At 47.2% G+C, this 16,005-nt stretch overlaps 1 protein-coding gene across 1 annotated transcript in view; it reads left to right on the top strand.

Annotated features, from left to right (window-relative positions):
- Positions 1-728: 728 nt before the first annotated feature.
- The window catches only part of LOC121305697 (segment polarity protein dishevelled homolog DVL-2-like), a 15,544-nt gene continuing 267 nt past the window's right edge, over positions 729-16,005 (top strand). Inside the window, exons 1-15 of the mRNA XM_041237396.1 lie at positions 729-2,514; positions 6,154-6,223; positions 6,939-7,084; positions 7,445-7,554; positions 8,017-8,149; positions 8,504-8,594; positions 9,117-9,186; positions 9,884-10,023; positions 10,655-10,731; positions 11,780-11,847; positions 12,087-12,221; positions 13,270-13,398; positions 14,316-14,492; positions 14,807-15,025; positions 15,366-16,005. The exon at positions 15,366-16,005 is cut by the window's right edge and continues 267 nt beyond it. Of these exons, the coding sequence (XP_041093330.1) occupies positions 2,354-2,514; positions 6,154-6,223; positions 6,939-7,084; positions 7,445-7,554; positions 8,017-8,149; positions 8,504-8,594; positions 9,117-9,186; positions 9,884-10,023; positions 10,655-10,731; positions 11,780-11,847; positions 12,087-12,221; positions 13,270-13,398; positions 14,316-14,492; positions 14,807-15,025; positions 15,366-15,850 (2,211 nt within the window). The 5' untranslated portion in view covers positions 729-2,353 and the 3' untranslated portion in view covers positions 15,851-16,005. The remainder of the gene's footprint in view (positions 2,515-6,153; positions 6,224-6,938; positions 7,085-7,444; positions 7,555-8,016; positions 8,150-8,503; positions 8,595-9,116; positions 9,187-9,883; positions 10,024-10,654; positions 10,732-11,779; positions 11,848-12,086; positions 12,222-13,269; positions 13,399-14,315; positions 14,493-14,806; positions 15,026-15,365) is intronic.

Below are 16,005 nucleotides of genomic sequence, written 5' to 3'. Positions count from 1 at the left end.
TCTTCTTCACACAGAGAGTGGTGAGGGGATGGAATGGGTTACCTAGTCATGTTGCTGAAGGAGACTCTTCTTCACACAGAGAGTGGTGAGGGGATGGAATGGGTTACCTAGTCATGTTGCTGAAGGAGACTCTTCTTCACACAGAGAGCGGTGAGGGGATGGAATGGGTTACCTAGTCATGTTGCTGAAGGAGACACTTCTTCACACAGAGAGCGGTGAGGGGATGGAATGGGTTACCTAGTCATGTTGCTGAAGGAGACTCTTCTTCACACAAAGAGTGGTGAGGGGATGGAATGGGTTACCTAGTCATGTTGTTGAAGGAGACTCTTCTTCACACAAAGAGTGGTGAGGGGATGGAATGGGTTCCCTAGTCATGTTGAAGGAGACTCTTCTTCACACAGAGAGTGGTGAGGGGATGGAATGGGTTACCTAGTCATGTTGAAGGAGACTCTTCTTCACACAGAGAGTGGTGAGGGGATGGAATGGGTTCCCTAGTCATGTTGCTGAAGGAGACTCTTCTTCACACAGAGAGTGGTGAGGGGATGGAATGGGTTACCTAGTCATGTTGCTGAAGGAGACTCTTCTTCACACAGAGAGCGGTGAGGGGATGGAATGGGTTACCTAGTCATGTTGCTGAAGGAGACTCTTCTTCACACAGAGAGCGGTGAGGGGATGGAATGGGTTCCCTAGTCATGTTGCTGAAGGAGAGTCTTCTTCACACAGAGAGTGGTGAGGGGATGGAATGGGTTCCCTAGCCATGTTGCTGAAGGAGACTCTTCTTCACACAGAGAGGGGTGAGGGGATGTTTGTCCTCCTGCAGTGTGTGGAGTGAAGGGTATGTCACGATGCATTTCATTATTTCTTATTCTATACTATTCAATACTGTCACGTCATGGTCATTAATGTTCACATACTGATTGCTCTCAGTTTGAATTTACAGCCATGCCGATGGGGATGGTAGTTATGACGCTAGATCTGTGCTGTTTTCACCCTGATTATATTACACGTTGCTTTGTATATGTAATGAACTCTCTCTCCCAGCTTTGGTTCGTGGTGCTGTGACCATCCCTCGCTGCGTTATCTCAGCTGGAATATTTGCCAGCATTGAACAGCCCACGCACGGTTCCCCTTTTTATGCAATGCGGGCCGGGTCAGACCCAGGCTGAGGAGACGCAGTATAGAACATCTGGAGCTGTAGTATTCCAGATGTGCAGAACAGCGCTGGTTTTGTGTTATAACTGTCACAAGGACGCTCCTCTTGCGTTTGCTGTGTACTGAGGAGTCAAGCAGATGTTTTCATGTAGTTTAATGTCTCTGCTGTCAGATGATTTGCTTAAAGCGGTGCTTGGTGTAACTGTGTTACAGTTCCACAACATTCTCGCTGGTCCCCGTTTCAAGAAGTGCTTAGCGAGGCTTTGACAATATAACTGGCCCTCGTTTAAATTAAGCTTTCGATAACGTGCCCTTATTTCTTGTTCTCTCTTGCAACATTATTGCGGGCTCCCTTCAACGCTGTGCAACCCAAGTGTTGACAGAAACGAACCTTGTTTTAGATTTATTAAAAAAAAAAAAAAAATGTGTTTGCACGATTACTCCTCTCTCTCTCTCTCTCTCTCTCTCTCTCTCTCTCAGAGCCTACTCTAATGTACTTTTAAAAGGATAATCTTAATATGTATATAAAACACACATTGCAAAATATATCCAAATGCATTGCTCCAGCTATGAAAAGCACCAATTGCCTGTGCATTGTTAACACACATTTGCACAGAGAAGCGTGCAATAAATACATCTCCGATTCTGGAGTGCGGTGTGTGGATGTTTGCGCGCCGTTGTTAATTTTAGCGTCAGTTTCCCTTCGCGTCTGTCTTTTAATAAACTATGTTGTTTATCATTATGAGCCGTGTCCCGTATTTAAATATCTTATTGTATAAAGACGATGCTCACTTTATAAGTGGGATTGAAACTGCCCTCATGCATCTGCATTAATACATAGCCCGGCATTGATTTGAATGGGACCAGCCGATTAGAGAAGTTTGATCTGGTTGGAGCGCCGCAAAGAGGGAGAGGGGACTTTTTTTTGGGGGGGGTGGCTCCCACAAAAACTAATCGGCACGCTGGAAGGGGGGCACGCACGGACCGACGCAAGGGGAGCCCCACCTGACGTCAGACGCCGCGTTGGCTGCTAAAGAATTTTTTTTGTTGTTGTTAGAAAGTTTTGAGAGTTTTTTTTCTCTCGCTCCTTCGTAAATCCACCCCCCCCCAAAAAAAGCTATATATAATAGAAATATAAATCTAACTATCGGTCAAGGAAAGAGCTCGGCGTGCGTCCCGATCGCTTGCAAAGCATTGGAAAATGGCGGAAACGAAGGTAATATATCACATTGACGAAGAAGAAACGCCTTATCTGGTAAAGATTGCGATCCCAGCCGAGAAAATCACTTTGCTAGATTTTAAACAAGTTTTAAACAAACCGAACTACAAGTTCTTTTTCAAGTCTATGGACCAGGATTTTGGGTAAGTTTGTGGAAAGGAGTAATGCACGATTAAACCTGTTTGCAAATGTTCAAGCGAGCACTTTCCCCCCCCCCGCAAGGGTTTGTTAATGTGTTAATATTTATATTTATTTTAAAGTTGTGTGTTTTTTTTTTTTTTTTTTTTTGCATGCTGACTGCTTGTAGAGCTGGCTTGGAGGATAGTCTCGTTGCAACACCGCCACTCAAAACAGTCATTTTGCCCTTAAAGTAAACCCTAGATATTTTTAAAAAAAATGTATCTTTCCAGTTATAAATGTCAGCAGAAATGTTAAACTTTTGTGTGTTTACAAATATGGATTTTTTAAAAAAAAATTCTATTTACGGATATATATAATATATATATAAATTATAATATATATATATATATATATATAGATATGATATAATAAATTGCAAAACCAAAGTTATTTTGTTTAACTACAGAAAATAACTTTTTTTAATTTTCCTCCGTCCTACTACCCCTTTAGGGAATTGTATGTAATATTTATATGTAAAATTGGTCTCTCCTTTTTAAAATGCGTCTTTTATGTAACTGTTTCGATGACTTGATGTACATTACTCCCTGTGCTGTGTAAATAAATCACAGTTTCCCATTCCCACGCCCAGCTTCGAGCTTTTAAAAGTTGCGTGGGTCAAGGTGGCGGATGGAAACGAGCAAAGATGGAGTGTTTTTCCACGTTAAATATTTTAGTTGGGTCGCTCCGTGTTGCGTTTTTTGTTCCCCCCACTCCCCTCCTCTTCTATCCCCCACTCCCCTCCTCCCTTGCTTCACTTTCTGAGTCATTAGCAGCTCATTATCGCCGGGTATATCTTTATTCTGGTTTTTAAGCACAGGGAAACTGAATAGCGTCTTCATCCTGAAAGGGGTTTGTTGCAGTGGATTAGGCTTCGAGATCGCCTTTCAAAAATCTTCTCTCTCTCTCTCTCTCTCTCTCTGTCTGTTAAAAAGCCTACATTTTTTATTTGGGATAACCGCCAGAAGGTCCCGCTACCGCGGTGCACACCAAGCCCCTTTCCTCCTCCAATAGTTTCCTTTTAAAAATGACCTGTTGGGTTTTATGATTTCCTCAATACAAATTGAAATGAGGATTTACAGTTGCAGCTTTGGCGAAAGCAGCTGATGCATCGTGCTTTTGAGTAAACGGCAGGCGTTTTCTTTCCATCCCTAGACCTGTCAAGTGGTAGAATTTGTATAGCGAAGCATACTGAAGGGTGTTAGTGTGTGTGTGTGTGTGTGTGTTCCTTTGTATGGTCTGTTCGTTCTGAATTTCCAGGTGTGTTTGTGAGTGCGTGAGAGAGGGGGTGGTGGTCAGTGGGTTTGCTTGGGTGTGATTTGACGAGCTTTTCTTAAATCGACTGCAAATGGACACGAAGAAATCATGTTTCCGACAAATGTAATTAGATATGAAATCAGCTGAATAATATTAACATATTGAATTGCACCCCCTCTATATAGAATGAACTCCCTCAGCTTCATAGAGTCCAGTGAAAGCTGCTGAATAATGTTCCCTTGTTAACATATTGAATTGCACCCCCTCTATATAGAATGAACTCCCTCAGCTTCATAGAGTCCAGTGAAAGCTGCTGAATAATGTTCCCTTGTTAACATATTGAATTGCACCCCCTCTATATAGAATGAACTCCCTCAGCTTCATAGAGTCCAGTGAAAGCTGCTGAATAATGTTCCCTTGTTAACATATTGAATTGCACCCCCTCTATATAGAATGAACTCACTCAGCTTCATAGAGTCCAGTGAAAGCTGCTGAATAATGTTCCCTTGTTCTCATATTGAATTGCACCCCCTCTATATAGAATGAACTCCCTCAGCTTCATAGAGTCCAGTGAAAGCTGCTGAATAATGTTCCCTTGTTAACATATTGAATTGCACCCCCTCTATATAGAATGAACTCCCTCAGCTTCATAGAGTCCAGTGAAAGCTGCTGAATAATGTTCCCTTGTTAACATATTGAATTGCACCCCCTCTATATAGAATGAACTCCCTCAGCTTCATAGAGTCCAGTGAAAGCTGCTGAATAATGTTCCCTTGTTAACATATTGAATTGCACCCCCTCTATATAGAATGAACTCCCTCAGCTTCATAGAGTCCAGTGAAAGCTGCTGAATAATGTTCCCTTGTTAACATATTGAATCCCACACAGCTTTGTAGTTTTCCAGATACTTCAAGAAAAAATGTGACATTTCGAAATCTAACATGAAATACCACTGTGCTTCCGGTATAGACTTTTTGCGAGATCATTTTGTGGTCTCTTTGATTACATGATAAATAAAAGATCTAATCTGTGTGTGTGTGTGTGTTTAATTTTTTTTTTTAATGATGTCTCCATCCTTCAATTCTAGGGGATGCGACACTTTTATCCAGAGCTGTCCAGCCTCTAACCATTCCTGTAACTAATGCACCGTTTGCATCTGAACAAAACCTTTCTCTAGCCTTGTTTGGTTTGAGGAACCATGACTCTGTCAGACTGTTGGAGGATTGCTAAACGTCACGATTCTCGGATTCGTTAACCTGTTTGGGGGGGGCTCATTTCTGCTCATTTTACTCATTCTGAATAACCCCCCCCCCTTCAAATACATATGATATATTTCAGGAGCCAGGAGTTTGAGCGGGGTTTTCCCTGTTTCCCATGTTTAGGAATTCTCTTCCTGTTTGGGAATTGCAGCCTGGGCTAAGAAATCCCAGCCCTCGATCCTGTTCTGCACGCCCTGGGAGAGCTGGCTGCTGAAAAGGCAGTTTTGAATCCCACCCCCTGAATTAAAGACAGACTGCTACAGTGGCATGTTTCATAATGATAAAAGGAAATTAACTTCACATTCCAACAGTACAAATTTAGTCTTACTTCATTTTGAAAGGAGTTAATCCTAACCAGTGCTTTTAAGCACAGAAACCGGGATCGGAGGACGCAGCTGGAAATTAAGAGGAGATTGAAATTCTCCTCTTAATTAAAAAACATGTAAACTATGTTGTTGCTATACAGGCAACACGGGATACTGCCAAGGAAAAATCGCATGTTTCTTGCACTTTTTATAAAACTAAGCAACAGAACCACTCTGATGACAAACCCCATCGAACAGCAAGAGAAACTTTCCATTGAAAGGACAATTGCTTTCTGTAAACCTCTTTGTTTGTGGTTTGTGGCGTGGTAAGTAATGTGCCCCTCTCTGCGCCAAACTAAAGACAGCGCTGGAGACAGCGACCGGTACAGCTACTGCTGCCGGACTAGAACACAGGCACCAGCAGTCTGGCACTGGAGATCCCACAGCACGTGTTTGAGAAAGAGTCCGTAGGGAGGTCTTTGTAATCCAGCTTGAGACAGCTGCAGCTCTGGTCAAAGGTTTTGTGTCGCCCGGAATTATTTTTAACATCATGTAATCAAAGAAACTCAAATAGCAAAAGTCTGCTGGAAGCCATAGACTGTATTTCAATTTTAGTTTTTCGTTAAGTATCTGGAAAACTACAAAGGGGTGTGTGTTTCAATATGTGAACGTTGTTGAGCAGGTTTCATTCGAAAGTTTGTCAAGTCGGGTCTCGAAGGATCCCAGTGTGATTCAGCATCGGCTGCGTGACTGGATGCCTGCTAACGCTGCCCTCTCTTTCCAGAGTTGTGAAGGAAGAGATTTCTGACGATGGCTCCAAGCTTCCCTGCTTCAACGGGAGGGTCGTGTCCTGGGTGAGAGTCTAAACCACGTCTTGCAACCTGCACGCGTGCTGTCTCTGAAATTCTACTCGATCTGAGAACTGTGTTACGGACATTTTCAAGTGTTCATTTTGCATGCCCTTCTGGTTATATCTAGGGAAAAATATACCCCATTACGATGAGTTATCAGAATGTGGGACTAGAATCTGGGATGTATTTCAGTAGTTATTGTCACATTGCACAAGTAGTAATGTTAGTTTGTGTGGATAGTTATTTATTTTACAGCGTGGCGAGGGATTTATATAACTAACATTCCTTTTTTATTGTGTGATTTACAGTACACGCACACACAGGACAGAAACAAGCTCTCAGACTGGAATATATTCTGATGTACTTTTGTTTTCTGTTTGGTACAGTTCAGAGTTGTAAATGTCTCCCACGTCTTGCATTTATTGCAGTATTTCTGAAAGCTACTTGTTTTGGTTTTGTCCTGTTTTTTGGTGTCATTATAAGAGTGTTTTGTGGTTTTGTTTTTTCAGTTTCTCCTCCCTCCTCTCTCACTTTGGATCGCTCCATTCACAGTGCTCTAGTGTCACACTAAACGGGGGGGGTGGGGGGGGGGGGGGGGGGGGGGTGGGGGGGTGGGGGGGGGGGGGGGGGGGGGGGGGGGGGGGGGGGGGGGGGGGGTCTGTATTAGTGAGGGGACTCCCGTATCGGATCTCTCTTCCTCACCCACTCTGTCTCTCAGCTTGTTTCCTCGGACAGCCCCTGTGCAGAAGCTGTGGCCCCTCCAGTGGAGATCAGAGCGGACCCCTCTCCGCCTCCTCCCCCCCTGCCACCCCCCCCTGCGGAGCGTACCAGGGGGATCGGAGACTCCAGACCCCCCTCTTTCCAGTGAGTCAACAGGAATGCATCAGAACGCCAATACAGAGATGGATTGAGCCACTAAACACTCAGTCGTTCAAAAATGAGGAACGCTGAAAGAAATGCATGCAAGGAGAAACTTAGACAAGACGTCTTTCTCCATGTCTTCAAAAAAATTGGTCGCTGAACGCAATAAGACGTGAAATTAAGTAATCTGAAAGTAGACCCCGCAGAAACTGCACTGTGAAATACCGATCTATATGTTTAGAGAATTTCGTTCAATAGGAAAGTGAGCTACCTGTTTTTGTGTCGCCCGTGACTGGGTAAGAATTTTGCGTACAAATTTCACACGCGTGCGTGCGTGTGTTCTTTTTTTTTTTTTTTGGGCAGTCCGAATGTCGCGGGCAGTCTGGAGAATCTCGATGACCAGACGGAAACCGAGTCGGTGGTCTCGTCTCGCCGAGAGAGGCCGCGCAGGAGGGAGAGTCACGAACAGCACGGTGAGTCAGCGCTCGAGCTAGAATCATAGGCTTGAGACATGAACACAATTTAGATCTTTTGTTTAACATGTTATCAAAGAACTATAAAACGATATCGCCTGTGTCTAACAGAAGCCATGGTAGTAGTCCAGTATTATTTCATGTTGTAGAGTCACCGAGTCTGTGAGATTGCAACATAGACCGAGACAGATGGCTTTTGTAAACATGTATAAGCCTTGCAGAGCAGAATTGCATGTTTGGAGCTTTGCCTGATAAATTAACAGCTGGTTTTAGACCCTCATTATCATTCATCTCAGACTGTCTTCCCCAAGCTCAACACTACAGCTCTGGCCAAAAGTTTGGCGTCGCCTAGGATTTTAGGACTGAGACATAATTAAACTGTGAACATACTGTAGATCTTTTATGTAGTGCAATAGCGTTTCAGTGTGCTGCAGTGAGAGTGTGTGTGTGCTGACTGTGCAGGGGGTCCTCGGCTGAACGGACAGAGCAGGTTAGAGCGCCACCTAGCTGGCTATGAGAGCGCGAGCACGGTGATGAGCAGCGAGATCGAGACCACCAGCTTCTGTGACTCCGACGAGGACGACACCATGAGCAGGTGAGGCTGGGGGAGGGGCTAGGGCTTTGGGGGAGTGGCTCTGGCTTTGGGGGTGTGGTTGGGGAGTGGCTAGTGCTTTGGGGATGTGGTTGGAGAGGGACTAGTGCTTTGGGGGTGTGGTGAGTGACACTGCTGACCTAACCCTAACCCCTCCCCCCCCCATTCCAACTGGGAATTGACCTGACCCTCTTTAAGATGTTGATTAGGTCTCCTTCGTGGTTTGAATGCGAGTTTCTTGTAGCTTGTTCCTTGGTGCGCCTGTCCAGTTGACAGGTTTGTGGATTGAGTGTGAGTTTCTTGCTGGGCTCTATTCTTTGGCGCTCCCCTCCAGTCCCTCCTCTGTGTGTCCTGCAGGTTCAGCAGCTCCACGGAGCAGAGCAGCGCCTCCAGACTGCTAAAGAGACACCGGCGTCGCAGGAAGCAGAGACCCCCGAGACTGGAGAGGGTAGGAGACACACCCACACCCTGCTGCACCCAGCCTGGGGACCAGACACACCCACACCCTGCTGCACCCAGCCTGGGGACCAGACACACCCACACCCTGCTGCACCCAGCCTGGGGACCAGACACACCCACACCCTGCTGCACCCAGCCTGGGGACCAGACACACCCACACCCTGCTGCACCCAGCCTGGGGACCAGACACACCCACACCCTGCTGCACCCAGCCTGGGAACCAGACACACCCACACCCTGCTGCACCCAGCCTGGGGACCAGACACACCCACACCCTGCTGCACCCAGCCTGGGAACCAGACACACCCACACCCTGCTGCACCCAGCCTGGGAACCACACACACCCACACCCTGCTGCACCCAGCCTGGAGACCAGAGCAGCTGAAGCGATGTTGAAATGTATTTGTTAACTGCAGTGCTTTTAAATCTGGCGGCAGTGTTGGTTTGCACGTTTTGGATGTTTTTCTGATTTTTTTTTTTTAACCGTCTGTGTGCTCCCGGTCTCTTTCAGACCTCTTCCTTCAGCAGTGTCACTGACTCGACCATGTCCCTGAACATCATCACAGTGACCCTCAACATGGGTGAGTTGCACAGCTGTGTGTGAACAAGTCCCTCGGACAGACAAGTGCTACAGAGAACATCTTGCAGCGTTTACCAGTCAAGAATTCTTTATAGCCTGCAAAACCAAACGCCAAGGAGATTTCTTGTAGACTTAGTCTGGTTACCTTACCACATGATCTTAGATGACAGATCAACCCAAAACACTGACTGTGGAAAGCGGTGATTTCTGCAGTCCGATGCCCCCCAGTGGCTACCCCCCCACTCATGCTGCAGGTAAAAACCCCAAACGTTCTCTCTCATAAAAGCCTTCAAATGCTGGTGACTGGTACTTGTAAGTCCAGAGAAGAGTTTGATCACAAATGAAAAAGCGATTGAAGACCTGGGGGTATGTGAAGGCAGCTGTGTGTCACACATGGTCCTGCAGGCCAGAAGTTTTGCGTCACCCTCTATATAGAATGAACCCCTTGTGCTTCGTAAAGTCTATTGAAACCTGCTGAGCAACATTAACATATGGAATCGCACGCCGCTTTGTGGTTTTCTGCGGAAAGCTTGTGGCTATAGATGAGGCTCTGGAGTCTGTGTGTGGCGCATGGATTCAGACTAGGCTCTCTGTGTGTGTGTGTGGATCGTGGTTTCTACGAGGCTCTGCAGTCTATGTAGCTCATGGTTGTTCCTGACTGTCACTGAGAAGCTGTTTTTTGTTTCGTTGCTCTTCAGAGAAGTACAACTTCCTGGGGATCAGCATCGTGGGACAGAGTAACGAACGGGGCGATGGCGGGATCTACATCGGCTCCATCATGAAGGGGGGGGCCGTGGCTGCGGACGGGCGGATCGAACCCGGGGACATGCTGCTGCAGGTGAGACACCCCCCCCCGCCCCCCGGGGCTGTGCAGCACGCGCGCACACACACTGACACACACACGCTGACACACACACACGCTTCTCCAATGGGGATGAAACTTGGTCAGGACATTCTTCAGCACTTCAAGTTATTCAGATTATCAGACCCTCATTGTTCAGTTGCAGTGAATCTGGAGTAATTGCAGTTTATAAAAATGAACGGAGATCGCTGCACACGCGATCACGTTGACTGTGTCTGTTCTACCCAGCAGCGATCACGGGTACAAACATACTAGAGAACGTTTATCAAGCAAAGCGGGGGGAGAGACAGGTGGAGGTGAGTATTGAGAAGGGGGCGTGCTTGAGAGGTCAGCTCTTTCAAAGCATTCCAGATCTCTTCTTTGATATTTGCTGCACACACAGAACTGCCCTTCTGCAGCTGTGGGCAAAATGTTTTGCATCGCCTAGAATTTTTGGATTTAAGACGTCGTTTTTTTTAAGATTTAAGAGATTTAAAAAAAAAAAAAAAAATTATATAGATTTAGTTGTCGACAATTTTTTAACCCGGTTTTCTCCTCAATTTTGTATCCCCAATTTCGCAACCTTGGCTTGTATGTCCTTAGACTAACCCAACTCCCCCCTCAACAGGTGAACGACATTAATTTTGAGAACATGAGCAATGACGACGCGGTCCGAGTCCTGAGGGAAATCGTACACAAGCCCGGGTCAGTATCCTGTCTCTGTGTTCTCAGTCTGAGCTGCTACTAAGCTATGTGTAGATTGTCTCGTTTATAAGTGATCTACCGGCTCGCACTGAAGAAACTTCTGTTGTAATAAGAGATCGCATCCATTGTATTAAACACTCCACAGAATAGAATAGGTAATGCTAAAATTTCGACCTAAAAGTCTCCAGTGTCTTCAAACGAAGACGTTGAAAAAGACTTCTGTTTATTAGGCAGACGTTTTTATCCCAGGAGACTCACGCGGGTGTCGCAGGGCAGCGCAGAGTTACAATGCAAGCTTCATATTGAAACACAGTGTAGTGTACAGTCAGTGCAAATAATAACACTGCTAGAATATGAACTGGGATGCTGTGTATAATAATAACACTGCTAGAATATGAACTGGGATGCAGTGTATAATAATAACGCTGCTAGAATGCGAACTGGGATGCCGTGTAGAATAATAACACTGCTAGAATATGAACTGGGATGCTGTGTATAATAATAACGCTGCTAGAATATGAACTGGGATGCTGTGTATAATAATAACACTGCTAGAATACGAACTGGGATGCCGTGTAGAATAATAACGCTGCTAGAATATGAACTGGGATGCTGTGTATAATAATAACGCTGCTAGAATACGAACTGGGATGCCGTGTAGAATAATAACGCTGCTAGAATACGAACTGGGATGCCGTTTAGAATAATAACGCTGCTAGAATACGAACTGGGATGCAGCCAGTTACATCTACAATGACAAGGCAGAAACATTTGCTCCTACCACAGAAGATTACAAAATTCATAGCAGAAAAAACGTTTCTAAATTGCGGATCGATTTCAGTTTGTTCGAATCTTACTGGAAAACGAGACCGCTTTTAAAAACAGTGGATTGAAAACTAGGCTAGTGTCTGAAATGGTCCTGCAGAACGTTAAGCATTAAGCTGTTAGATTGTAATTTGTAGAATGAATTGTGAGCGACCCTTGCTTTTTGGTTTCGGTAGATTTTCACCTTGGTGGTAGAAAGTGACTGGGAATGTTTCTCTTTCAGACCGATCATCCTAACAGTGGCCAAGTGCTGGGATCCATCCCCCCAGGGCTACTTCACCCTGCCCAGGAGTAAGAGCTGTTCCTTCTTACAAACACCAGGGGGCGCCACAGCCTCATCCGTTAGCCTCTCTGAGCTGCCTTCCTCTGCAGGCCTGGGTTCCTGTCCAGGGGGTTGGGGAGGGGAGGGGAGGAGAGGGGGAAACGGATTCTAGCCAGTGCCATTGGCCCTTTGAGTTAGCGCTGCGTTGGCAGAGCGTGATCTCTGCAGTGTTGCACGCTGTTAACCTCCCTGTCCTCTCCCCTCACAGACGAGCCGATCCGCCCCATCGACCCAGCTGCCTGGGTGTCTCATTCTGTGGCTCTGACCGGAGCTTACCCCCCCTACCCTGGGAGCTCCTCTCTCAGCACCATCACCTCCAGCAGCTCCGTGACCGAGACTGAACGTGAGTGTGTCTCTCTCTCCTGTGTGTCTCTCGCGCTCTCTCTGTCTCTCGCGCTCTCTCTCTCCTGTGTGTCTCTCGCTCTCTCTCTCTCGCCTGTGTGTCTCTCGCTCTCTCTCTCTCCTGTGTGTCTCTCGCTCTCTCTCTCTGTCTGTGGAATTCAATCTGTTAACAAGGGAACATTATTCAGCAGCTTTCACTGGACTCTATGAAGCTGAGGGAGTTCATTCTATATAGAGGGGGTGCAATTCAATATGTTAACAAGGGAACATTATTCAGCAGCTTTCACTGGACTCTATGAAGCTGAGGGAGTTCATTCTATATAGAGGGGGTGCAATTCAATATGTTAACAAGGGAACATTATTCAGCAGCTTCCATTGGACTATGAAGCTGAATCAGTTCATTCTATATAGAGGGGGTGCAATTCAATATGTTAACAAGGGAACATTATTCAGCAGCTTTCACTGGACTCTATGAAGCTGAGGGAGTTCCTTCTATAGGGTGGTGGGAAGCGTGTGGACGCATCTATTGAAGAGTGATGGTCTTTAGTAGATTGTGCAATGCTGGGGGAGGAGGGAGAGAATTCATTTTCTACCCAAATACTGAGTCTCCATTTTATTCAATACAGGCCTCTCTGAGTACAAGCTGGGGTGCCCAGCTGAGAACAAATGTAAGTTTGACCCCTGGTCTGTGTAAGCATCATGACATTACTGACTCTATCCCTATCGTGCTGAAAAAGCATCAGACAGTATTGCAGATTGCTCCTGGCAGTCATTCTGTATCTCGTGCTGGATTTCACTGTTAAAGGTATCTGTGTTCAGGTTTATTGGTAATTGCTCTGGTTTGAAGTCGTTCTCCATCACTTCTTGCTTGATGGCGTTTACTCATTTATAACCAAATATTAATATATGTAATTTATAACTTTAAAACATCTGGAATCTGCTTGCAAGCTTTGTTAGCGTTGCTGTTTCTAAGTTATTTGAAGGGCAAGTGTAATGTCAGTAAAATATCACTCTGTGTGTGTGACGTGTTTTTGTGATGTCTCCTGCAGGTTTTGACGACTTCAACCTCTCTCTCCACTCGGACATGGCCTCCGTTGCCAAGGCGATGGCCTCCGCGGAGTCCGGATTGGAGGTTCGAGACAGGATGTGGCTGAAGATCACCATACCGAACGCTGTAGGCTCTGACGTGGTCGGGTGGCTGTATCTGTATCTCTAACCCTCCTCTCTCTCTGTACTGTAGGCTCTGACGTGGGGGTGGGGGGTAGGTGACGTGGGGTGGCTGTATCTGTATCTCTAACCCTCCTCTCTCTCTGTACTGTAGGCTCTGACGTGGTAGAGTGGCTGTATCTGTATCTCTAACCCTCCTCTCTCTCTGTACTGTAGGCTCTGACGTGGTCGAGTGGCTGTATCTGTATCTCTAACCCTCCTCTCTCTCTGTACTGTAGGCTCTGACGTGGTCGAGTGGCTGTATCTGTATCTCTAACCCTCCTCTCTCTCTGTACTGTAGGCTCTGACGTGGTAGAGTGGCTGTATCTGTATCTCTAACCCTCCTCTCTCTCTGTACTGTAGGCTCTGACGTGGTAGAGTGGCTGTATCTGTATCTCTAACCCTCCTCTCTCTCTGTACTCTCTCTAGAGTGGCTGTATCTGTATCTCTAACCCTCCTCTCTCTCTGTACTGTAGGCTCTGACGTGGTAGAGTGGCTGTATCTGTATCTCTAACCCTCCTCTCTCTCTGTACTGTAGGCTCTGACGTGGTCGAGTGGCTGTATCTGTATCTCTAACCCTCCTCTCTCTCTGTACTGTAGGCTCTGACGTGGTCGAGTGGCTGTATCTGTATCTCTAACCCTCCTCTCTCTCTGTACTGTAGGCTCTGACGTGGTCGAGTGGCTGTATCTGTATCTCTAACCCTCCTCTCTCTCTGTACTGTAGGCTCTGACGTGGTCGAGTGGCTGTATCTGTATCTCTAACCCTCCTCTCTCTCTGTACTGTAGGCTCTGACGTGGTCGAGCTGTATCTGTATCTCTAACCCTCCTCTCTGTCTGTACTGTAGGCTCTGATCTGTATCTCTAACCCTCCTCTCTCTCTGTACTGTAGGCTCTGACGTGGTCGAGTGGCTGTATCACCACGTGGATGGTTTCCAGGACCGTCGGGAGTCACGCAAGTACGCCAGCAACCTCCTGAAGGCTGGCTTCATCCGGCACACCGTCAACAAGATCACCTTCTCTGAGCAGTGCTACTACATCTTTGGAGATTTCAGCGACTGCGAGAACTGTACGTGTCGTTCCCCACCCCCTCGCCGCCCCCGGTCCACTGGCCTGTGCTCCCCCCTCTCCCCCCAGCTGTCTAGAAGTTCTAGTCATGTAACAGCTGTGATTTTAACGAACGCTTAATTGTTCTCCCTTGCTAGTAGTAAGAATTAGCAACGTTCATGTTCATGCATTTTAACTCGGGGCTCCGTCATTTAAAGTAGTAATTGGGGATAGATCTCAGACCCCAGGATTGTGTGCAGGGTTGGTTGCATGCCTTGGTTAGAGAAGTTCAGTGTTTTGTTCTGTTTGTTAGCCCTTTTTCTCTCCTCCTTGCAGACATCGCCAACCTGTCTCTGAATGATAACGATGGCTCCAGTGGTGCATCGGACCAGGACACGCTGGCCCCCCTCCCGCTCCCCGGAGCCACCCCCTGGCCCATGATGCACACCTTCCCCTACCAGTACCCGCACCCCTACTCCAGCCAGCCCCCTCCCTACCACGAGCTCGCCAGTTACAGCTACAGACCGGGCAGCACTGGGAGCCAGCACAGCGAAGGTAAGAGGAGGCCAGAGCCACCGTCCCCTTTTAATCTCTTCAGACCTCCTGTCGTTTCACTAGTTCCCCTCACGAGCCAGTGAGGTTCTGTGAAACATGGACAAACCAGGTACTGCCTTTATCAGTGTAATTGAGATGAAGTTAGAAGAGACAGTGTCAAGCAGAGCAGCGTTTGGGCTCTAGTGCCTTCATCAGTGTTGCTGAAACTAGAAGAAACTGAGACGAGTGTTTTAAAGTTTACCTGAAAATTCACTTAGTGTTTTGAAAACCATGGCAGCGCAGTGTGCGATTTGTTAACAAGTTCTCGTGTTCTCTCTCTCTCCTGTCTCCTCTCTCACAGGAAGTCGCAGCAGTGGCTCGACGCGCAGCGAGGGGGAGCGGAGACGCGGGGGGAAGGGCAATGGGCGGGACGAGAAGTCGGGAGGCGGGGCCGGGGCGGACTCTCGCTCCGGCAGCGGGAGCGAATCTGAATACTCGACTCGGAGCAGCCTGCGGAGAGACCACGCCTCTGTGGCGGGGAGCGAACACTCCCACCACTCTCACCACTCCCACCACACTCAGCGTTCCCAGCACTCCCAGCACTCCCAGCGCTCCCACCTTTCCTACGGGCCTCCGGGGATCCCCCTGTCCTACAACCCCATGATGGTCATGATGCTGCCTCAGCCTCACCCCCACCCCGGCATGCTGCCCCCAGCTTCAGGAGGTCCTCCGGGGGCCCCTCCTGTCCGGGACCTGGCCTCTGTCCCTCCAGAGCTCACAGCCAGCCGGGAGTCCTTTCACCTCGCCATGGGAAACCCCAGCGAGTTCTTCGTGGACGTCATGTGAGCGGGGCTGGTCGCCACGGCTACAGAGTTGAACTTTTTCTTAGAGTACGAAAAATATACCTTTTTTTTTTTTTTTTTTTTTAAGTGGCGTTAGTTATATTGACGTAGTCCACGTCCGTCACTGCTGAACGTTGAAAATTCAGTGACAGAACACTG

Source organism: Polyodon spathula, chromosome 44 (genome assembly GCF_017654505.1).
Source record: "Polyodon spathula isolate WHYD16114869_AA chromosome 44, ASM1765450v1, whole genome shotgun sequence".
NCBI lineage: Eukaryota > Metazoa > Chordata > Actinopteri > Acipenseriformes > Polyodontidae > Polyodon > Polyodon spathula.
The sequence above is the reverse complement of the archived record's forward strand: the minus strand, read 5'-3'. Positions and strand labels throughout refer to the sequence as shown.